At 38.7% G+C, this 25137-nt stretch overlaps 1 protein-coding gene across 2 annotated transcripts in view; it reads left to right on the forward strand.

The window, feature by feature from the left end:
• CFAP206 (cilia and flagella associated protein 206) overlaps positions 1-25137 on the forward strand; it is a 29859-nt gene that overhangs the window by 1050 nt on the left and 3672 nt on the right. Inside the window, exons 2-12 of one of the 2 annotated variants that reach the window (XM_047760758.1) lie at positions 1794-1906; positions 2762-2845; positions 6831-6921; positions 8901-9089; positions 10197-10355; positions 11715-11923; positions 14660-14779; positions 16186-16384; positions 18584-18724; positions 22061-22254; positions 24962-25102. In XM_047760758.1, coding sequence (XP_047616714.1) covers positions 1799-1906; positions 2762-2845; positions 6831-6921; positions 8901-9089; positions 10197-10355; positions 11715-11923; positions 14660-14779; positions 16186-16384; positions 18584-18724; positions 22061-22254; positions 24962-25102 — 1635 coding nt within the window. In that variant the 5' untranslated portion in view covers positions 1794-1798. The remainder of the gene's footprint in view (positions 1-1793; positions 1907-2761; positions 2846-6830; positions 6922-8900; positions 9090-10196; positions 10356-11714; positions 11924-14659; positions 14780-16185; positions 16385-18583; positions 18725-22060; positions 22255-24961; positions 25103-25137) is intronic. The other variant, XM_047760767.1, reaches the window with a different exon arrangement.

Here is a 25137-nt window from a genome sequence, read left to right on the forward strand (position 1 = left end):
GCGTGAGGCTGAAATCTAACCCGGTGCCTCCACCAGGCCGCAGCAGGAACTCCATGCTTTTGTGTTTTTAATCAAGAGCCTAAACACCAACTTGGATATGCAAGAAAGAGAGTTTAGATGATCTGAGCAAGAATTGTTTTCCAAGAGTCTCATAATTATGAAAGGTCATTTAAGAATATGGTGGAATAGGAGTTCCCGTCGTGGCGCAGTGGTTAACGAATCCGACTAGGAACCATGAGGTTGCGGGTTCAGTCCCTGCCCTTGCTCAGTGGGTTAATGATCTGGCGTTGCCATGAGCTGTGGTGTAGGTTGCAGACGCAGCTCGGATCCCATGTTGCTGTGGCTCTGGTGTAGGCCTTGTGGCTACAGCTCCGATTCGACCCCTAGCCTGGGAACCTCCATATGCCGCGGGAGCGGCCCAAGAAATAGCAAAAAGACAAAAAAAAAAAAAAAAAGAATATGGTGGAATAAGCTTTTCTCCTTCAAGCTGCACGCTGCCGCCAGCACAGATAGGAGTGGCATTTCTCATTAATTCTCCTCCTCCTTCCCACCATCTGTTAGAACTTTTTTAAATTTAAAAATATCATGATATAAATTTGGTGACCACCATCATTTAAACAAAGAGGGAGTGTTTCAATCTTTTGAGGTCCTAATTGTATCAACAGTCTTTAATTTTTTAAATATAAAACAAACTATCTTTAGTGTTGTATTTGAGTTGATTTTTCGTATTTGTTTGTGTATCAATTGTAGATTTTTGGTTTGCAGCTACTCTGAAGTTTTCTTCTTTTTTTTCTAGGGCTGCACCCTCTGCATATGGAGGTTCCCAGGCGAGGGGTGTAATTGGGGCTGCAAACGCTGGCCTACGCCAGAGCCACAGCAACACGGGTTTGGAGCCCCTCTGTGACCTATACCCGTAGCCCACAGCAACACCCCGGATCCCTTAACCCACTGAGGGATGCCAGGGATCAAACCTGCAACCTCATGGTTCCTAGTTGGGTTCGTTAACCACTGTGCCAGGACGGGAACTCCTGAAGTTTTAATGTAAGAGGCTATATATACAAGATTGTTTTAAGTTGTTGGTCTCTTAACTGCAAGTGCATCTCCGGTGTCCTGCATTTGTACCCTCCTCTTCTCACAATTTCTGATTTTGGTAGCTTAATTGTGTGTGGATGATTTTGTATCTTTACTGTATATATATCTTTACTGGTGAGCTTGTCATTTGTGGTATTTTTGTTTCCAGTTGTGGCCTTTTCTTTTCTGCCTAGAGAGGTTCCTTTAGTACTTATTGTAAAGCTCATTTAGTGTTGCTAAAATCTCTTAGCTTTTGCTTATCTGTAAAGCTTTTGATTTCTCCTTCAAATCTGAATGAGGGCCTTGCTGGGTAAAGTAATCTTGGTTGGAGGTTTTTTCCTTTCATCACATTGAGAATATCATGCCACTCCCTTCTGGCCTGCAGAGTTTCTGCTGAAAAATCTGCCGATAATCTTATTGGGGTTCCCTTGTATGTTATTTGTTTCTTTACCCTAGCTGCTTTCAATATTTTCTCCTTGTCTTTAATTTTGGTCAGTTTGATTAATATGTGTCTCAGGGTGTTCCTCCTTGGGTTAATTGTATCGACAGTCTTTAATTTTAATAAATATAAAGCAAACTAATGAAAAACAGGCAGGGCCTAGATACTAGTAAATACTAATAAGTTAATAAATAATGTAACTCTTTATAAATATAATAGTGGAGAACTCTAAAGAGACAAAATAATATAAATATAATTTTTAAAAAACAATATTTTTATTTAGCCAGAATGCCTCCCACTCAGGCTGAAAGTGTTATAAAGAATATCATTCGAGAAATAAGACAAGAATGTGCAGCCCATGGAGAGATTGTTTCTGAAACTCTGGTTGCTTTTATGGTAAGAATGAATATTTTTGTGAATTATTGCTTTATTTTAAAATGTTTTTCCATTTTAAAATTTTCTCTTAAAATTCTGTTATGCTTTCCTAGTTTTTCTGTTGAAACCATGTTGAAATAATTGGACAAGTTAGTCAAAAGTACTTTTTAAAAACCTATAAAACATGTTCTAGATTTAAGAGTCTGATTTAGAAGCTCTTGATGGGTTTTGGAAACATCAATAATGTTTTCCTGTGTGGGAGTTTTTTTAACATGTATTTTTGTTCACTGTTTTAAAAAGTACTCATTGCCTTGGTCTCTCTATTCTTGCTTTTGGTTTAATGATAAACAGTAAAAACATGATCAAATATTCAAATAGATTCCCAGTGTAAAATATAGCCATTGATTTCAACCTATTGCTCCATGTACCTCTTCTAACACCATATTCAAAATTGATATTTATTGCTCCCTTTCTTCAACCTCTAAAGAAGGTGCAAATGTGTTGGGTCATAAGAAAATCAGCTGAATAATCAACCCCTGAGTAATCAAGAGGCAGTTATTTTAATTTTTTTTAATATTTATTTATTTATTTGTTTAGTCTTTTTAGGGCCACACCTTGGCATATGGAGGTTCTTGGCTAGGGGTCGAGTGGGAGTTGTAGCTGCCCGCCTACACCAGAGCACATGGCAATGCTGGATCCTTAACCCACTGAGCAAGGCCAGGGATTGAACCAGCATCCTTAAGGATACTAGTCAGACTCATTTCTGCTGAGCTACAATGGGAACTCCCAAGAAGCAGTTATTTTTAAAATGGAAAAATATTAAGCTAATTTTGTAGTAATATGAAATAAATGTAATGGACTCTTTCCTACTCTCAGGTCAAAGCTGTGGTCCTGGACCCAAGTAATGGCTTTAACACGGATAGAACGCTCATAAAAAGTGATGTGCAGAAACTTGTTAAGGTGATTATCCAGCAGTTCTCAAATTGTGTATTATTTACTTGCAATTCTTTTTTTTTTTTAATTCTATTGGGATATAGTTGATTTACAATTAGCTGTATTAGCTTCAGGTTTATAGCAAAGTTTACCAGTTGTACATACAATATATATCCATTCTTTTTTCCCACATATGTTATCACAGAACATTGAGCAGACCTCCCTGTGCTATACAGTAGGTTGCTGTTAGTTATCTATTTTATATATAGTAGTATGTATATGTTAATCCTATCCTCCCAATTTATCATCCCCCCAAGTTTCCTCTTTGGTGACGCTAAATTTGTTTTTGAAATATGAATTTGTTTCTGTTTTATAAATAGGTGCTTTTGTATCATTTTAAATTATATTCCACATATAAGTGATATCATATGGTAGTTGGCTTTATCTGACTTACTTCACTTACTATGATAATCTCTAGTTGCGTCCATGTTGCTGTAAATGGCATGATTTCCTTCTTTTTTATGGCTGAGTAATATTCCATTGTGTATATGTACCCATCTTAATCCATTCATCTGTTGGTGGACATTTAGGTTATTATCATGTCTTGGCTATTGTGAATAGTGCTGCAATGAACATAGGGGTAAATGTGTCTCTTTCAATGAAAGCTTTGTCTGGATATATGGCCAGGAGTGGGACTGCTGGATCATATGCTAGTTCTATTTTTACTTTTCTGAGGAACCTCCACTCTGTTTTGCATAGTGGTTGTACCAACTTACAGTCCCATCAACATTATAAGAGGTTTCCCTTTTCTCCACACTCTCTATAGCATTTATTGTTTGTAGACTTTTTGATGATGGCCATTCTGGCTGGTGTTAGGTGGTACTTCATAGTAGTTTGTTTTGTTTTGTTTTGTTTTGCCATTTCTTGGGCCGCTCCTGCGGCATATGGAGGTTCCCAGGCTAGGGGTTGAATTGGAGCTGTAGCCACCGGCCTACACCAGAGCCACAGCAACTCAGGATCCGAGCCGCGTCTGCAACCTACACCACAGCTCATGGCAACGCCGGATCGTTAACCCACTGAGCAAGGGCAGGGACCGAACCCGCAACCTCATGGTTCCTAGTCGGATTTGTTAACCACTGCGCCACGACGGGAACTCCCCATAGTAGTTTTGATTTGCATTTCTCTAATAATTAGCAATGATGAGCATCTTTTCATGTGTTTTTTTGGCCATCTGTCTGTCTTCTTTGGAGAACTACCTATTTAGTTCTGACCATTTTTTTAATGGGTATGTATATATATGTGTATATATATATATATATATTATAAAGCTGTGTGAGATGTTTGTATGTTTTGGAGATTAATCTCTTGTGGATTTCTTTGTTTGCAAATATTTTCTCCCATTCTGTGTGTTGTCTTTTTGGGTTTTTTTATGGTTTCCTCTGCTATGCAGAAGTTTTTAAGTTTACTTAGGTCTCATTTGTTTATTTTTGTTTTGATTTTCATTGCAATTCTAAATGTAGTATTTGTGTTGGTCAATATTACCTTTAGTTCCATGAAACAAAACCCCACCAAATAGTGGTGCAAACAAATGAGAGACCTACTTTTTCTCATAAAACAAAATCTGGATGTACATAGACTGTTTTTCCTGGCTTCTTGGGTCACTGTGCATGTTTTCACCCCACAGTCACAAGATAGGTCTTCCACCTCTAGGCAAGCATAAGGTGAGAGGACAAAGGTCAAAATGTGTGTGCAATTGAGTCTGTACTTTCTTTTTGGAAAATAATAGGCTTTCCCAGAATCCTTCCCATCGGTTTGCATTTATTGACCAGAATGATATTGCAAGTGGGCCTGGGACATAGATTTTTTTTTTTTCTTTCTTTCTTTCTTTCTTTTTTTTTTTAACCAATATTTGCCTCAATCTAGATTAGGGCTTTGTTAGTAAGGAGGGAGAGGTATGGATATTGGCAGGTAGCAGTGTCTGTCACAGAATTTTGGAGACATCTTGTTATTGATCTAATATTACAAGGAGAATATTATTAACGGACTTGTCAGATGCTATAAAATTATAGGACTAAATTAAGATTCATATAATTGTTGATTCAATGTAATTTGTGTTTTTCAATTCTAAAGGAAAAGTTGAACCCAATGCAAAATAATTCACAGTTAGGAATAAGTAGATGTGCCTGAAAAGCAGTTTTAAGAACTAAAGAAAGCAGTAACTTTAGACATTGTTAATTTCTTCATATGTTTTAAGTCTGACTCACTGGGATGCTTAAATACCTGTTTTCTAAATATTTCTCAATGCATTTCCTAAAAATTCAGAATTATTTTTTTTCCTCCTGGGCTTCATGATTTTAATTCCTTCCATCACACCAAAGACTTGAAGCAATCTTGCCCAAACTTCTCTGTGAGTATTTTCTGAGCTCAAACAAATGGCAGAGAAAATTTTCATCACTTCCATCTTCTTTCACAGCCAGCATGTTACGCAGTGGAGCACAGGTCTATCTGCGGATGCAAGAGGGGTCAGGAAGAGTTTCAGAAGCTTGGAGCTGGGGAATATCTTGTTAGGATAACTGTGTGGTAGAGATGCCAGGCACCGAGGGGGAGCTGAGTCTTTCTGTGCTGAATTTGAGAATGTGGTGTAAAGCCTGTTCTCAGCAAAAGGGAAATGATGGACGGTCAGTCAGAAATTTTATTGGAAAGCCACGGAGGAGAATCAAGGAGGAGCAGAAAGTGTTTTTCTGCTTTTCATGGCTCAAGAAGAGTTTTTCTTTTTTCCTCCAACTCAATTCGGTTGGAAAGCATCAAGGTCAACATACTTTTCATCTGGCAGGTACATTAACTGTCCGTGTAAGTCATAATTCAAGTGATAAAGATTGTTGCCTTTTTTCTCAATTAAAAGTCATATGGATGAGCTAGTCTTTGTAAACTCTGTGTTTAGAACAGCACTTCTCTGGGATCCAGGTGCACTGCACCCCTGCTTTCTCCTCACCCTCTTCCCAGGAGAGCAGAGTTGGTGCTCTGGGAGGTGGGCTGAGGGATACTGTTGATGTGCCCACCAGGTGTAGATATAAAGCCTAATAGGTGAGACAAGAAAGAGTGGGGTTAGGGGGTGAAGAGAAGAAAAGAAAATTTCAGGTTGATCATCTCAGCTAAAGAAGCAAAGCAGAGAAGAGGAGGAACCATGGATGTGGGGGTGGGAGGTGGGGGTGGAAGGAGGAGAAATGGACCAGAGGGAGAAATTTTGAAACAGAATGCAGAGCCAGAGAAATTTGTGAGCAGGAAAGCATAGCTACAGCAGCTTTTTATAAAATACACATGACCTCCAGCATCAGCCCAAAAGGGGTGTTAAGACTTTAATAAACAGAAGTTCCCATCATGTCACAGGGGAAACGAATCCGACAGGGAACCATGAGGTTGCGGGTTCGATCCCTGGCCTCGCTCAGTGGGTTAAGGATCCAGCGTTGCCATGAGCTGTGGTGTAGGTCACAGACGCAGCTTGCATCCTGCATTGCTATGGCTGTGGTGTAGGCTGGCTGTTGTAACTCCGATTAGACTCCTAGCCTGGGAACCTCCATATGCCACAGCTAAAAAGACAAAAAGACCCCCCCCCCCAAAAAAAAAGACTTGAATAAACAGTAACAAGGAACACAAGATGAATTCTAGACAGGAGCATAAGCTTGAGCTAATGAACATTTACCCACATTCAGACTAAAGAGACCAACCAAAGGTCAAGTTCCTTGCCTCCAACTAGACCATTAGCCACCTGGGTATGGTAGTATTAGTTAACTCAAGGAAAATAACTTATTGCTTAATAAATATTGTGGATTAAGTGAACTATAAAGCATGAAGTCCTCAAAGAGAAAAAAAGTAATAAAAGAAGTTATTGGTGGATAAATATCAGAAACTACTGCTTTGATGTTTCTCTTTGTTTTTGAAACTAACCTTGGAAAAAACTTCTGATTGTTTCAGAAAATATAACTAGAAGCATTTATGAGATAATCTTTTTTAGCTTTGTGTGGCTCGGCTCTTGGACAGTAAAAATCCATCCCTGGACACCATTAAGATGCAAGTCTACTTTGATATGAATTATACAAGACGAGGTAACATATATTTGCCTATTTAGACACACATTAAAAAGATTCCTATTGTATTTCAAGTATTAAGGGCTTTATTTTGTTGACCAAGAACAATTTAACCTTTTTTGTCTATCTTTTATTTATTTATTTATTTTATTTTTAATTTTTTTTGTCTTTTTGCCATTTCTTGGGCCGCTCCTGCGGCATATGGGAGGTTCCCAGGCTAGGGGTCAAATCGGAGGTGTAACCACCAGCCTATGCCAGGGATCTGAGCCACGTCTGCGACCTACACCACAGCTCTTGGCAACGCCGGATCGTTAACCCACTGAGCAAGGGCAGGGATCGAACCCGCAACCTCATGGTTCCTAGTCGGATTCGTTAACCACTGCGCCACGACAAGAACTCCATTTTGTCTATCTTTTAAAATCTTTCCCAACTTTGAAGAATATAATAATGTTGGAAATGCCAAAGGAGAAAAAACCCAAATGGCTTTTGTGAGTGTCAAAAGTCAATTCTAATTACTATGCCCATAATGATTAAGTTTCCAAGTCTATTGGTTTTAACAATTATACCACTAATATATAATAGCTTAAATTAAAACAACCAGCCCACTGCAGTTAAGTTTTTAATTTGTCAATTTTTATTTCTGGTTTATATTGTTATTATCTCACAAGGCTCATGTAAATTATGTAACTTACCCAAAAATGAAGTGGATGATAGGAGATTTAAGTTTAGAACATATTTCCTTATGTAAAGAGTTCATTGCCTACATCAAAGGCACACTGGAAATAAGAAAAAAGAAAATAAATTTCTCTGGAGACTAGACTGTCTCTGTCTCACTGTAATTCAATCGTTATTAACCATTTGGTGATTTATATTGTCTTCTCTTCCCTGTATATATTAAACTTTCATTTATGCTACTTGCGTAAGGTCATATATCTTGCTTTTTTGCTTAATAATAATCATCAAATTTTATAACAAATAATGATGGACTTGAGGAGTTCCTGCCATGGCGCAGCAGAAACGAATCTGACTAGGAACCATGATGTTGCAGGTTTGATCCCTGGCCTTGCTCGTTGGGTTAAGGATCTGGTGTTGCCTTGAGCTCTAGGAGTCCAAGTTGCTGTGGCTGTGGTGTAGGCCGGCAGCTGCAGCTCTGATTGGACCCCTAGCCTGAGAACATCCATATGCCGCAGTTGCGGCCCTAAAAAGCAAATAATAATAATAATAATAATAATAATAATGGAATTGATATAATTTGGATTTTTCTTAATCTGCAAAATTTGAGTTATTTTTGTGGTAAGATTGTAGCTATGAACTGTGCATGGTTGATATGTTAATTATTTTCCTTGTAATAGTAAAATAGGGTGTTTTATTGACTTAGTTGCAAGAATTATAGTGCAGATGAACTGTGGATCCTGCCACAATTAAACCTAGACCTTATTATACCACAGGAAGAAGGGGAAGGGATACAGTTCTTGATGTAATATGATATCACAGTAATGCTATCAAAGGAAATTTATCTAGAACTAAAATAGAAATATAGATAACTGAAGAGAAATATTTATACCACCTATATGGATATTTATTTACATGTGCTTATATACAGTATACTACTATTCTTACCTACAGCATATATAATACATATATTTATCCTAAGTGTGTTTATAATATCTATTATAAATTGTCTTGTGTACTTTTTGCTTAATGAAGAAGTTTTAGCCCTATCTGCTAGCACTGTTTGGATTGTCTGTTTTAAGTCTTAACCTGTTTTGACAAAAGTATGCCATTTAAATCACTATAATAAACCTTTCCTACTAGATTTTTGTCTTGAGGTTACTTGCTGGCCACTGTTTATTTTTTAATTACTACATGTTCAGAAAATACTTGTTTTCATGCAGTAGGATTGCCATATGAAGTCATTTTTGTCTCTGGTCCTACTTTCTTATGTGAGGAAAATTCTGAGTATCCATATGTGGAACATTGTCCTTTGCCAATTTTAGAGGAATTTCTCGAAGAACATCACCGGGTTGTAGAGTCTAGATTAGGCTCTGTTACCAGAGAAATTACAGATAGTCGGGCCTGTATTCGAGAGGAGCTGGAAAGCCTCTACCGCAAGATTGTCAGCTACCTGTTGCTACGCTCTGGGCTGGGGTCCCCCACAGACATCAAGGTTGTCAGAGAGGCAACAGGTAAAAAATACACACCATTTCTGTTCCATCCGTGAACATACACAAATATTGTATCTTATAAAATATGTTAGAGTCCAAGTATTGAAGATTAACATTTCCTCTTTTATCTAAAAAAAAAAAAAGAAAAGAAAAGGAAAGAAAAAGAAAGACCACAAATGAGAGGTTAAAACTCCCCCAGATTCCTCTCACCCAGAGTATCAACACTGATATTCAAGTAACACCTCTGGGAGGTGAATGTTGTTAATCTTCTTAGAGCTGTTCCCATCCAGGGACCTATTGCTCTTCACTAGAGAAATCTAGGCAGTATGCTTAATGGTACTGGCTGATTGGGGGCGGGGGGCGGGGGGGGCGGGGTGCTGCTGGGAAAGAAGATGTCCTATTGATGAAGGATGTTGAGTCTATCACCTAAAGTAAATGATGGGAAATGACACTGTTTTATCCTCAGGAAATATCCACTTTCATACTTTAAGATAAGGAATAGGTGCTATGTCTAATTTTCCCATGGCTTTTTGCCATAATTATTTTAAAACATCAATTTTTCTACTCAGAGCCCTAATTAGAAAGCTTGTTTTAATGCCCACTGCCAAAAAATTACTGATGGATGCTTAATTATTGAAATAGATGTGAGGCAGAGTTCCCATCATGGCACAGTGGTTAACAAATCTGACTAGGAACCATGAGGTTGTGGGTTCGATCCCTGGCCTTGCTTAGTGGGTTAAGGATCCGACATTGCTGTGAGCTGTGGTGTAGGTTGCAGATGTTGCTGGGATCCCGAATTGCTGTGGCTCTGCTGTAGGCTGTTGGCTACAGCTCCAATTAGACCCCTAGCCTGGGAAACTCCATATGCCTCGGGAGCAGTCCTAGAAAAGGTAAAAAGACAGGAAAAAAGAAAAAAAAAGAAATAGATGTGAGGCAATGGCATTATTTTCAGTAGCTCAGCTTTGATATGTGCTAAATGTGGCCCAGATTCTGGAATCGGGTATCAGAAATTTCAAGAACCATCTCAGTAACTTTATATAGACAACTTAACTTTCTGCTGAAACTTGTTTTTTAAGTTCTGATGTCTTTATCCTGCCATTTTGTTTTCCCTTTTGTGGTTGGTTTTAGCAGCCCTACAGAGTGTTTTTCCTCAGGCTGAGCTTGGGACATTTCTAACTCTTTCTGAGAAAGACAAAGAACGCCAACTGAAAGAACTTACCATGATTGTTACTGGAATTCGTTTATTTAACCGAGACTGTGGAAAGGGAGGAGAAGGCATTGATGACTGTAGGTATATCATAAGGTTAACTCTGTAAATTACAAAGGTCTAAAATTGAATGAGCATAGGAAAATAATGCACAACACACCTCTGGCATTCTTAGATTTAAAGTTGGCAGTTTTGACTATATCTTAGATATAGCTACTGTTTATAACGTGTAATAATTTTTCTCATTTTGTTGGGGCAACACCCTAAGTGTTATGTACCATGAAGCTAGTATGGGAATGTGAATCAGTAGGAGTTCCCGTCGTGGCTCAGTGGTTAACGAATCTGACTAGGAACCAGGAGGTTGCAGGTTCGATCCCTGGTCTTGCTCAGTGGGTTGGGGATCTGGTGTTGCTGTGAGCTGTGGTGTAGGTCACAGAGTCGGCTCAGATCCCGAGTTGCTATGGCTCTGGTGTAGGCCAGCAGCTACAGCTCCAATTGGACCTCTAGCCTGGGAACCTCCATATGCCATGGGAGCAGCTCAAGAAATGGTAAAAAGACAAAAAAAAAAAAGTCAGTAAAAGGAAGAGAGGGCCTCTGGGAGGACAGCCTCCCCAATTCAATGGGCCTTTGTGTTCTTTACTCCAAGTCAGATAACCAAAAGGGAATAAAATTCAGTGATTTAAAAAAATTAAAATCACCTTGAAAAGACAACCATTGCTGATGTGGTTCATGGAATCAAATGGTCCAAGAAGAGGTATTAGAAAGTCTATCAATTCAGGAGCACCTACTATGAATATTTAATACATTCATTATCTATAAGCTTGAAAGTACTCACTGAAATATTTGCTCAAGGAGCTACCAGTAGAAGTAACTTCCTTATGAATTGGTCGGCCCACTGAGAAGGTGTTAGTGTCTTTTACCAGATTGCTGGTCTAGCACAAGAAGTTAATTTTTATTGCAATTTAAAAACTATTCTAAAAAGTCAATCCCCACTCTTCATAAAGTTCCCTGTCTCGCTAGATGATTCTCTTATTTTTCAGTATCCCAGTGAGTTTCCTAAGTGGTACACTTTTCTTTTTTACAAATAGTTTAGAAGATATACAGGAGGAGAGATAAAGTGGCTTTTCTAGAGGCACATGGTTTAATAGCACATAAGACCAAAGCCTGTCTGTTCTTTAGACTCTTTTATATTTTAGTGGCAAAGCTGATCTGTTATAACTTCTGGTTAATAATCTGGCAATGGCTGTTTTTTGGATAGGTTTTTCTTTCTGGATGCTTTCCTTCCTGGTGTAGGACCCATGAAGTATATGCCTTATTATTAGTCATTTTGTTAAGGAAAAAAACTGACTTCATGTTTCAATGTGATCACTTTCTAGGCTTTTTCTTCTGAACTCTTTTTAGATTTCCTCATGCCTCTCTTATTATACCTTTTGAACCAGTGCCAGCTATTCTACAGGAAGCCATCCCAGCCACCACGCAGCATATTGATTCTCAACTCCAGGTGGTCCAGGACCAGGCATACCGCTACACAGCCATCCTCGAGAAAGTGGTAAAAAACCCATTGTTGAGTCAAGAGCTTCAGCCCTATATGTTAAAAGAAGCCCTGTATAACTTGCGACAATATGAGATCTTCCTTCAGATCATTTTGGTGAGCTCATGTCACAAAGGCTGGTCTTTTCCATAGAATGAGACTTCTTTATATGTTGTAAGTCTCAAACAAAAGCTAGAACCTGGTCATTGACAAAGAAGGCAACCTTAATAACCACTCAGTTGACATTGCAATACTAAAATAGAAATGGGAAAGTTGGATGTTGACTTTAATGAAAATGTTTTGGAGGGGAGTTCCCGTCGTGGTGCAGCGGTTAACGAATCCGACTAGGAACCATGAGGTTGCAGGTTTGATCCCTGGCCTTGCTCAGTGGGTTCAGGATCCGGCGTTGCCGTGGGCTGTGGTGTAGGTTGCAGACGCGGCTCAGATCTTGTGTTGCTGTGGCTCTGGCGTAGGCTGGTGGCTACAGCTCTGATTAGACCCCTAGTCTGGGAACCTCCATATGCCGCGGGAGCAGCCCAAGAAATGTCAAAAAAGACCAAATATATATATATATCCCTCTGTTATACAGTAGGACCTTGTTGTTTAGGCATTCTTTATATAATAGTTTGCCTCTGCTAACCCCAAACTCCCAGTCTATCCCTTTTCCTACCTCTCCCCCTTGGTAACCACAAGTCTGTTCTCTATGTCTATGAGTCTGTTTCTTTTTCATAGATGTTTATTTGTGTTATATTTTAGATTCCACATATAAGTGATATCATACGATATTTACATTTCTCCGTCTGACTTAATTCACTTAGTATGATAATCTCTAGGTCCATCCATGTTAGCATTATTTTGTTCTTTTTATGGCTGAGTAGTATTCCATTGTGTATATGTACCACATCTTCCCTCCCAGAGGGAACTATATTTAATGTCCTGTGATAAACCATAATGGAAAGGAATATGAAAAAGAATGTATATATGTGTATAACTGAATCCCTTTACTGTATAGCAGAAATTAACAAACTATAAATCAACTATACTTCAATAAAATAAATTTTTAAAATAATAATAAAATAAAATCCATTCCTCCAACACATTTTCTTTTTTTTTGTTTTTGTTTTTGTTTTTGTTTTGTCTTTTTGCTATTTCTTTGGGCCGCTCTGGGTTTTTTCCCCCTAGCTTTATTAGGGTATAATTGACAAAGCTGTAGGGTCTTTAAAGTGTCTAATGTGGAGCTCCCGTCATGGCGCAGCAGAAACAAATCCAACTAGGAGCCATGAGGTTGCGGGTTCGATCCCTGGCCTTGTTCAGTGGGTTAAGGATCCGGTGTTGCCATGAGCTGTGGTGTAGGTCACAGACATGGCTCGGATCCTGCATTGCTGTGGCAATGGTGTAGACCGGCAGCTGGAGCTCCAATTAGACCCTGAGCCTGGGAACCTCCATATGCTGCTGGTAAGGCCCTAAAAGGCAAAAATAAGTAAGTAAATAAATAAATAAAACATGTATAACGTGATGGTTTGATATGCATATATACTGTGAAAGGATTCCCCCTTACTGAATTAACACATCCATCCCCTGGTCACTCTTTACCTTCACACAACCTCTCCAGTAACCATAAGATCTCAGGATCAGTGGAACTGTCTTTTGTACAAGTGAATACTAACATCTTGAGGGATAGAACAGGCTGTATTCTGACCCTCTCTTCATCTTCACTCATGTCTTTTTTTTTTTTTTTTTGGTCTTTTTGTCCTTTTAGGGCTGCGCCTGAGGCATATGGAGGTTCCCAGGCTAGAGGTCTAATTGGAGCTGTAGCTGCCAGCTTACACCACAGCCACAGCAACGCAGGATCCAAGCTTCATGTACGACCTACACCACAGCTCACAGCAACGTCGGATCCTTAACCCACTGAGTAAGGCCAAGGATCGAACCCGCAACCTCATAGTTCCTAGTCAGATTCGTTAACCACTGAGCAATGATGGGAACTCCCATTTTCACTCATGTCTTAATGACTTGATAATACTTTTGGATGCACTGGATCTATCTTCTCTTCTTACCTCAACAGAGAATAGAAAGTTAATAACACCAGATTATAAATCAACTATACTTCAATTTTTTTTTAAAAAAAAGAAAGGTAACATCCAGAAGACATGACTTCATTGCAACTTTTAAGAGTTGGCCTCACAACTAATCTACTATCTAATTGCCTTCAGAAGGGAGGAGTCTAAACTGCATTCAAAACCAAATCATGCTTTAGGGTAGATGCACCCTTAACATTGACTTGTGGCTATCAGCCTTACAGAACTAGTCAGATGCTAAGAGGATTTCACAGTCAGTGTATCTTGAAGTGCATTCAAGTCCACAGGAGCAGAATCTCACCTTTACTTTTGTCATTTGTGTTCAGAAGGGATATTGTGAGTAAGGACCTTGGGACACTGTCACCCATACTGTAAGGATGTGGCAGAGGACTTGGCTCATTATATAGTATCTTCTCACAGCTTTCACCCATGACTCATATTCAGCCAAACTGACAGTCTTAAGTTCTCTCGGAGCTAGAGGGACACTGAGTGTGTGAGACATGTAGGTGCTGCAGCCAGACTGCACAGCAAATATGGCCCTAAAAAGCAAAAAAAAAAAAAAAAAAAAACAAGAGAGTCATCCATTTAACACATATTTCTGGGGCACCATCTATATGCCAGTACTGTTCTTGGTGTTGGAGGTACCACAAAGAGCAGAATCTCTGCTCTCATTGAGTTTACCTTCAGGGGATGTGGGGAGCAGATAGGGCTTAAAACGTACAATTTTTGTAGTAAAATTATAAAACTTTTAATGCAAATTATTCTATCTTCACAGTCAGATATAATTACTTGTGCTCAAGAAGTGGAAATGATGATAAAGCAGTTAGGAGCCCAACTCGAACAATTAAAAATGACTGTAAAATCAAAGACGGCTGTTCCAACATCGCAAGTTTTTGTAAGTGTTTGCATCAACTTTGACCTTGTTTAAAGAAGGGTAAGCTTTTAAGTCCTATGAAACTAAATCAGAAGCAGTTAAATTTAATTTATTTAATTTAATAAATTATTTTTAATTACTAAAGTATTTAAATACTAAAAATATAATATTAGTTTTATACAAGTTGATCCTGTTCTTTATGGCAGTTTTGTAGTAATAATCATAAAACCAGGATGTTACAAGTTGAATGAGTGGATTCTCTCAGTAGGTAATTGCTACTCGACAAAGTGCAGATATATATTAGAATAAGCATAATATCAGTGTTATCTGTGACCACAAAAATAATCCATAGTTCAGTGTTGAAAGCATGTTCATAGTAGTTGGTTAGAAATTGCCTTCTGCTGGGGGTTCCCATTGTGGTGCAGGGGAAATGAATCCGACTAGTATCCAAGAGGATCCGGGTTCAATCCTTGGCATCGCTCAGTGGGTCAGGGATCCAGCGTTGCCGTGAGCTGTGGTGTAAGAGCAGATGTGGCTGGGAGCCCTCCTTGTTGTGGCTGTGGTGTAGGCCTGGGAACTTCCATATGCCTCAGGCATGGCCCTAAAAAGCAAAAAAAAAAAAAAAGAGAGAGAGAGAGAGAGAAATTGCCTTCAGCAAGGAGGTGATGTAATTTGTGACCTTTCTGAAAAGTCAGATAATAATCACCTTGTTTACCAAACCTGCACCTTTTCTGACTTTTTGATTATCTGCATCACCTACGGGCAAATCTGGGAGCCCCCTCAGAGTACAAGATGCACAAGCAGTATTTTATAGAGCATTTTGATTCTCTGATGATTCCCAGTACTTGATTTTAAAATTCAAGGAACAAAAGGCTAAGTTGTTTCACTTATAAATAGGACCTTATTCATTTTTTATTTGTTGTATAAGTCAGTGACTTTTAATGTGAAGAAAAAATACACTCACTGACAAAATCTTTAACTTGCATCTCACAGGAAATGCCCCAAGATATATCCCTAGACTTCCCAGGTTCTTTTGAATCATAATTGAGCTAGATAAATCTAATTATCATGAGTCATATTTAGCTTTTTTGAAAAAAAGAAGATATTTTTCCCTAGACCTGTTGAGGTGAAGTGTCCATAAATGTTTCTTGGGTGATCCCAAGTGTTTGGCTCTTTTGCATAAACTTACTTACTGACAATTACACAAGAAAAAAAAAAAAAGGTTTTGAAATACAATTTTATTTTCCCATAATTTATGAGTCCAGTTTCTACTGAGATTCTATTGTCTAACTTCATCATGAGACTTTGACTTGTCTTATGGGAGACTTAATCTCTTTACAAACAAACTTTGTATTTATTTTAAAGGGTAGAGTGATTTGTAATTTTGCTAAACAGTGACATTTTGAACATTTTTGTCTCTTCCTCAGCCCATCTTCATTGCCCTTTCCAATCTGTGGACTAGCTTCCAGGATGAAACTGTTTTGATTAGTGTCCTCAGTAATTTAACTACTCATCTCGAGTCATTTCTGGGTGCTCATGAATTATTCTTTCCTGAAAAAGTAATGCAAGATCTTCTTGACCGAGTGGCTGTGAAAACTGATGTGTGTAGAGTCAAAGAACACATGGGTAACAGAAAGCATTCTTTTTCCTCTTAAATATACCCCTAGAATAAAGTCACTCTTTTGTTTTAAAAATTTCGGGTTCTATCTTTCTGATAAAGTTTTTTTTTAATGATACCTGCTGTGAGATTTTATTATTATCTTTTTTGGGAGGGGCACTCCTGAGGCCTCCAGGAGTTCCCAGGCCAGGGTTTGAACCTGTGCCTCAGCAATGACCTGAACATGGCCATGCCAGATCCTTAACCTGCTGAGCCACCAGGGAACTCCCTGAACATCTTTCTTGATTATAAGTCTATTGATGTTATAGAAAATGTGGAAAACAGAAAATATATAAACAGAATATTTTGCTCTCCAGCAGTAACTATTCCTGATCTTATTGCTAGTGTTTTGGTTAACAATGATTTTCTGTGCTTCTGGGTTTCTATCATAATCTTAGTGATTTTATTATTGGTTTGTAGTAGAAAAGGACATTAATCCGTGCTATATTTTTTGCAAATGAATCTCCATTTCTTTGAAATGCCATTTGCTATATATCTACTCCAGATTCAGGTTGAAATTTATAAATCAATAAATGTAATCCTTGTAAAACTGAGCTTTTTTTTAGGCCCTTTAAGAGATTCATTGATTTCTAGAAAAACACTGTATTTATTAATAGGCTACTTTTTTCTTTTTGGGTCCTTTCTGTCTTAGTTAAAGACAACTGAAAATTCATGAGAAGGGGTTCCCATCGTGGCTCAGTGGTTAATGAATCTGACTAGGAGCCATGAGGTTGTGGGTTCGATCCCTAGCTTTGCTCAGTGAGTTAAGGATCCGGCTTTGCCGGTTGCTATGCCTCTGGCGTAGGCCGGCGGCTACAGCTCCGATTTGACCCCTAGCCTGGGAACCTCCATATGCCAAGGGAGTGGCCCTAGAAAAGGCAAAAAGACAAAAAATAAAAAATAAAAAAATTCATGAGAAATGCTAAAATAGAGTCTGGGATTTGAATTATTGTCTAAAAAGAAAGTTTTCCAAGAAAGTGAAATTAGATAATTTACTCTCTAAAGTTCCTTTTCAAATTCTATTTTTGTAGAAGTGAAAAGTAAAAACCTAATGGTGATTTTCACTTGAAAATTACTGGAATACATAAAATCTGAAAACAAAATCACAGACACTCAAAAATGTCCTTCCAACTCATTTCATTTTGTTAAAACAGCAAATCTATGCAAGTGCTAAATGAAATTGAAAACTTAAAGTCACTTCAACAGTAGACACTAAACTCAACCATATTGGCAAGACATGTCATTACCTACTCTAAGTCAAAACCTTTTGTTCACTAGAATGCAGTTTATCAAGTTACTGCCCCAGGGAATTGGGAGACCCAGTGTTCTTCTGAGAGAATTGAATTCACAACTGCCACTTTTCATTACTAATTGAGGTGTTCAAGCATATTAGGAAAAAAGAAGGAAGAAGCCATCTTTTCTCTAAAGTATGCATTTTCTTTTAGTTGTAGCCACAGGGTCATTTGTGGTGTCTGTCACTTGGATATAGAGCCAGGCACAGAAGTGTAGGTAGGCTTGCAAAATCTAAGAACTTCAGGGATCAGTGTTTTATAAATACATGTTTTTATTTGTGTAAAAATAGTTAGCAACACTAGGAAAACTTTTTAAATGTGTGAAGAACAAAAATGGTACACCCTGTTATCAAACTTAAGTCACTAAGAGATGTCTCTTGACTCTTTCTGCTCACACCATTCTTAGCTGTTTCCAGAACAAGTCCTAGTATACAAGCATCATATTGAAAGTATTTTGCTACCTCACATGTTATCAAGAGCTACACTATCTTGAATGAAGTTGCTTTTTTTTTTGCCTTTTCTAGGGCCACTCCCTTGGCATATGGAGGTTCCCAGGCTAGGGGTCCAATCGGAGTTGTAGCCGCCAGCCTGCACAGGGGCCACAGCAATGCAGGATCCAAGCCATGTCTGCAACCTACACCACAGCTCACGGCAACGCCGGATCCTTAACCCACTGAGCGAGGCCAGGGATTGAACCCGCAACCTCATGGTTCCTAGTTGGATTCGTTAACCACTGTGCCACAACGGGAACTCCTTGGATGGTGTTGCTTTATTGCTGTTTTAGTTACAAAGAAACCAGTCTCTTCTGCTCATTTCTTGGGTGCTTTACTGTTTCCACTGAATAAGATTTTTTATTCTCCTCCTCTTTCATTTTAGAAGATAGAGTAAATCCAGCAGATTTCAGAAACCTGGAATGGCTTTTCCCAGAAACAACAGCCAATTTCGATAAATTGTTAATTCAGTATCGGGGGTTTTGTGGCTACACAATTGCTGCAACAGATGGTCTTCTCCTTCCAGGTACATCATTGGAAGTAATACTCTTCTTTCTCTAGTTTTTTCTTTAAATAAAGTACCATCATTGTCACTCCCTTACTCACACTGTGAAATGTCAGGGACTCTGATGGTGAGATAGTAAAGGTGCTACAAAGATCATCCAAACAAAGTACTTATCTTTGATTGCTTGCAGTATAACCTGATAGGCTGACATAAACAAGAAATTATAATACAAGTGATAAGTGATGGAATGTGTATATCATGAAATACGGATTCTGCAGTATCATAAATGGGGGATTACTTATATGTCAGTGAAGGATTCCATGTGTTACTTGGCATTCCTAAAATGTATCCTCTCCCTAAGTAATTGCTTGAAAGAGCAACACTAGTTTGGCTGATATATTTATTAAAAAATATTCTTTGTCACTTTATGGTTATATTCCCTTGGCATAGATCAGGATTTCTGTATAAATCACATCCCTCTAAGGAAATGGCCGATATTTTATCAGGTAAAATTTCTCTGGGGTGTATATATTACTGGAGTTTCTCCAAAATAAAGATAAATCAGAAACTAAGATGAAATCAATTATTATCCAAAAAGTGCTGTGTGAATTCGGAATAGAATTATTTACAGAGAATTATTGGGATTGTGTGTATATGGGCTAGAGAACATACGCATTGACTCCTTTTTTTTATGATAGTAGATTTTTTCCATTATGGGCGTAATAAAAGATTTCCTCAAGTGAGTAGTATTCTGTGGTCCCGTGTGGGTCACTGATCTGAGGCAGAAAACAAGGCCATGAAGCAGTAAAAAGCAACGGAATGTGTTGCTGCCTTTTTCTCTTTTCTCCTCCCCTTCCCTTTCCCTCTCTCCCCTCCCCATCTCTCCCCCACCCCTTTCTTTCTTCACAAATAAGAAGGGAAAGTTCTTAGGAGACATGCAAACACAGAGAAACGTGGATGAGGAGTGATGACAGAGGCAGCCTGATGTGATTGGAAAAGCTATGGCCCAGGACTGGGAAAGCCTAGTTTCTGAGTATCTTTCAGCAAATCTCGTGCCCTCTGTGGACCTCAGTATCCCCATCAGGAAAAGGAGAAAGACCAACTAGGAGGTCTGTCTGGTCCCTTCCAGCTCCCACCAGCTATGATTCTAAGGGAGGGGGAGAAAGAGAAAAGTAGAAGGGCTCGTGGAGCTTTGGGTTTTAGGATCCTCTCTGAATAAGCTATTCTGGAGACTTTTTTTTTTTAATTTGATTTTACTGGAGTATGGTTGATTTACATTGTTGTATTAGTTTCAGGTGTATAGCAAAGTGAATCAGTCATATATATAAATGTACCCATTCTTTTTTCTCATATAGGTTATTACAAACTATTGAGTAGATTTTCCTGTGCTATATATAGGCTCTTGTTAATCATCTATTTCATACAGTAGTGTGTATATGTTATTCCCACCTTCCCAATTCTTCTTTCCCCATAGCAGTTTCACCTATGGTAATCACAAGATTGACTTTTGAAATCAGTTTGCTTCTGGGTTTTGTTTTTTTTTTTTTTTTTGTCTTTTTAGGGCCTCCCTCGAGGCAGGTGGAAGATCCCAAACTAGGGGTCTAATGGGAGCTGTAGCTGCTGGCCTACACCACAGCCACAACAACGCAGGATCTGAGCTGCACCTGCAACCTATGCCACAGCTCATGGCAACACCAGATCCTTAGCCCACCGATAAAGGCCAGGGATCAAACCCTTATCCTCATGGATACTAGTCAGGTTTGTTAACTGCTGAGCCACTACTGGAACTTATGTTTTTTAAATAAGTTATTTTGGGGAGTTCCCATCATGGCTCAGTGGTAACAAACCTGGCGAATATCCATGAGGACGAGGGTTTGATCCCTGGCCTCGCTCAGTAGGTTAAGGATCCAGCATTGCTGTGGCTCTGGTGTAGGCCAGCAGCCTACAGCTCCCATTAGACCCCTAGCCTGGGAACTTCCATATGCTGTGGGTGTGGCCCTAAAAAGACCAAAAAAAAAAGTTCTTTTGTATCATTTTTATTAGATTCCACATATAAGTGATATCATATGATATTTGTCTTTCTCTGTCTTACTTCACTTTAGATCTGCGTACTGCGTGATTTCTATTTCCTGTGTTATTTTCTGGGCAGCAGCCAGCTGCACTCAGAGGAATTCTGTAGGAGCCCCTCTTCTTGGGGACTACAGACCACAGGGCTTACCCGGGCCTACCAGTCAGGGGCCTTTTCTGATGACGTCACTCCAGCCCTACTGACCTTCTTGCTATTCTCGAACATTCCAAGACCATTTTCACCTTAGAGCTTTTGCACTTGCTCTTCTCTCTAGTTGTACAGCTCTGTCCCCCCATAGCTACACACCTTGCTCCTTCATTTTACTCAGCCTTCTCTGATCACCCAATTTAAAATGTCATTTTCAGAATTCCCGTCGTGGCTCAGTGGTTAACGAATCCAACTAGGAACCGTGAGGTTGCGGGTTCGATCCCTGGCCTTGCTCAGTGGGTTAAGGATCTGGCGTTGCCGTGAGCTGTGATGTAGGTCGCAGACATGGCTTGGATCCCACGCTGCTGTGGCTGTGGCATAGGTGGGTGGCTACAACTCCGATTGGACCCCTAGCCTGGGAACCTCCATGTGCCAAGCATGTTGCCCTAGAAAAAAGACAAGAAATAAAAATAAAATGTCATTTTCACCCTCCTTCCTTGTACCATGTGTTTAACCTGTTTTATTTCTTTGTTTTCTGTAGCACTGATTACTCTCTGGCCTATGGTATATTTACTAATTTGTTTTCTTCTATATCCTCAGTGCCAAGACCAAGGGCAAGAAATATTTGTTATATAAATGAAAGAATAAATAAGACAGTGTTACTGCTTCCTATATAATTCTCACAATCTATGTGTATATTTAATAATCCATGTTTTACATGGGAAAGACTTTCTAACATGCAAATTTACATTTTGGAAATGATGTCTCATTTTTATAGTTCTGACAGTATTATTTTTAAAACAATGTTAGTTAAGTTTAAGAAGATTTGAAAAACCTGCCATTTACTGAGTGGCTTCTCATAAAAGATTTTTTAAACAACTTATATCTGGATAGTGAAATATTCTTAGATACAATTTAATTTAAAAATTAAAAATATTTAAATATATAAAATCAATTTAATTTGAACTTTACATAAAATATAATTTAACAAAATGTATAATTTCAGATTGCTAGTTGTAACACTTCAGCTGAATAAAAACATAAGTGATAAAAACAGAGTGTATAGGAAATGGTTCTATGGGTATATTACAAACATAGAGTCACTTAACATTTCACACTTAATTCCTTTTCTCAATTTTCAGGAAATCCAGCAATTGGAATTTTGAAATATAAAGAAAAGTATTACACTTTCAATACCAGAGATGCTGCATATTCATTTGCAGAAAATCCTGAAAATTATATTGATTCAATTACAGAAAAAGCCAAAAAAAATGCAGAATTGATTCAACTACTAGAACTTCATCAACAGTTTGAAACCCTTATTCCATATTCTCAGGTAAGGAGGGTTGGCATTTTAAGAATTTCTAACATTCTGGAGTTCCCGTCGTGGCGCAGTGGTTAACGAATCCAACTAGGAACCATGAGGTTGCGGGTTCGAGCCCTGCCCTTGCTCAGTGGGTTAACGATCCGGCGTTGCCAAGAGCTGTGGTGTAGGTTGCAGATGTGGCTCGGATCCCGCGTTGCTGTGGCTCTGGCGTAGGCCGGTGGCTACAGCTCCGATTGGACTCCTAGCCTGGGAACCTCCATATGCCGCGGGAGCGGCCCAAGAAATAGCAACAACAACAACAATAACAACAACAAAAGACAAAAAAAAAAAAAGGAATTTCTAACATTCTAAAGTATAGTTAATAAGGTGTTCCTGTCGTGGCTCAGTGGTTAACAAATCGGAGTAGGAACCATGAGGTTTCGGGTTCGATCCCTAACCTCACTCAGTGGGTTAAGGATCTGGCGTTGCCGTGAGCTGGGGTGTAGGTCGCAGACTTGGCTTGGATCCCGCCTTGCTGTGGCTCTGGCATAGGCTGGCAGCTACAGCTCCAATTAGACCCCTAGCTTGGGAACCTCCATATGCCGCGGGAGTGGCCCCAGAAAAGGCAAAAAGACAAAATAAATAAATAAATAAAGTACAGTTAATAAAATGTTACATTTTGCTGTAGACTGGTTCCCACATTCAGGTAGAGTCAGGGTCAAATGGGGACCATTTCAGGTTATCTGAAAGGCGTTCATATCTGAAGAAGAAAACTAAGGCAGTCCACAAAGAATGAGTGAAAACAAGATAAGGAATCAAATTGATGAATCAGGCTAGAAAAACCTGAAAGAGAAAGACTACATTTAGATAAATCACTGAAAGCTACAGTATTTCCTTATCTAAAATTGAAGGAACTCAGCACAAATAACATGGTCACTTACAGAGTTGTAAAATCATTTAACAGGTTTAAATTGCACCAGTCTGAAAAGTGCAAAGTGGATCTGAAGGTGTGTTTGAGTGTTGGCACCTATTTGTTAATTCATTCAATAGACATTTACTGAGCTGTTTACTGTGTGCTAGGCACAATTCTTGGCACAGTGAACAAGACAGGTGATAGTCTCTGCCTCTTCGGGGCTCACATTCTACTCCTGTGTATTCTTGTTTTCTTCCTCTTTGTCTTTCATTTTTCACTGTTCACCTTTTGATCGCTCTGTCATCCTGTCTCTTGCTCAATTTCCCTCTTTTAAACTCACTAAAATAAAACCCTGGAACACATGGTTCATGGATGGTCTGTGTTTATTATATTTGCCAACACTGAGACAGTGAAGCAGGTGGGTTTGGGTACAACTGACTAGGTCAACAGGGATCCCAGCAGTGACTGGTAAGGGGACTGTTGGGCTAGTGACAGGCACAGAGTCTGAACATTTGGGTGCAGGGGTCAGCTAAGGACAAAGTGGTTGGAAGGGGCAGCTGTTAGCACTGCTGTTCTGACACCAGGCTGCCAGTCTGTCAATGTGACCTCCAGCCTCCAGCCATCCTTTTGGATGATGCAGTTCTGCAGAACATTCAGCCTTTCTCCTGTTGTGGAGTGAGACTGGACTTGGCTGTTCAGTATCCTTCTGTCTGTGGGCCAAACAACAGTCCTACAATTTTGGCTCCACTGGGAGGTTACTCCCAAAATGATGGGATCAGTTTAGCTCCAGTCTCATGGGGCTTGTCACTGACCCTGCTAGCACTTACTCTTACTCTGGTTTATCATTTTTGCCAACATGATGAATTTCAGACGGAATCACTCTCACTGTTTTATTGTACATTTTTCTGATAGTGAGGTTCAGCCTTTCTTCTTACATCTGTTACCCATTTCAGGTTTCCTTTTCCATGCATCGACTCTTCATTACCTTTGCCATTTATTTTTTCTATACTGTTCTTTCTGTCTTTAACTTGTTGGTAGGCAGGAGCTCCTTTTCAAACAACATTTGAATAATGTTGTTAATTATCTTTTCAGCATCTTTTTATACATGTAGCTATATCATAAAAGCAGTTGCAAGGCAAAAATTATATCTTATGCTAAATGGTAGGGATCAGTAATTGTCTATTTTGTTATTGGAGAAGGAATTTAATCTCTTTCCCTCTTCTTTACTAGGACTTTAGTTTCTTAAACATCTTCCACCCCCTCCAGCAACTTCAACTTCATTTCATAACTTGTTTAGCCTAGGATTACTGAATACTTAATATTTTAATAGTGCGTTTCTGGATGCCTTGGCAGAAAAATCAATGTAATCAGCTAAAATGCATAATAATCTGCTATGTACACATAGTTTTAATTTAAGATATATTCTAAAGATGTTCTGATACTAAAAATGAATGTGACTTATACCTAATATTTCATAGCTATTCTAAGCTTCTATCCATTTCCAGCAAGGTACTCACTTACACTTCCAATTGTGAAGATTAGGGGGACAGTTGACTTGGGAATGAGTGATGTTAGGTTTTCTCCATCAAAAATATACTTCCTACATTTAGTTCACCAAATCAGGAACAAATTCATACTGCCCAGGAAAGCAATAACGTTTGGCTCACTAATTATGAGCTTTTTTTTTTTTTTTTTTGCTAGTATTTCCAAGTATGTTTCATGTTCTAGTTTTCCTAATGTTTTGTCAGTTTTAGCTAAATACTTTAGTTATCAGTAAATAATATTTTTTTTACAAATAGTAATTACAAAACTTTACTTCTTTAGATGAAAGAGGTTGGCAAACATATAAAACCAATTACAATGTGTGAAAGTAGCACACAGACGGATACACACTTATTGCCACCAACAATTGTGAGATCATATGAGTGGAATGAATGGGAGTTAAGAAGAAAAGCTATAAAACTGGTTTGTAATTTTTTTTCTAAAATTATTTATAGGTT

Source organism: Phacochoerus africanus, chromosome 2, assembly GCF_016906955.1.
Source record: "Phacochoerus africanus isolate WHEZ1 chromosome 2, ROS_Pafr_v1, whole genome shotgun sequence".
In the NCBI taxonomy this organism is placed as follows: domain Eukaryota; kingdom Metazoa; phylum Chordata; class Mammalia; order Artiodactyla; family Suidae; genus Phacochoerus; species Phacochoerus africanus.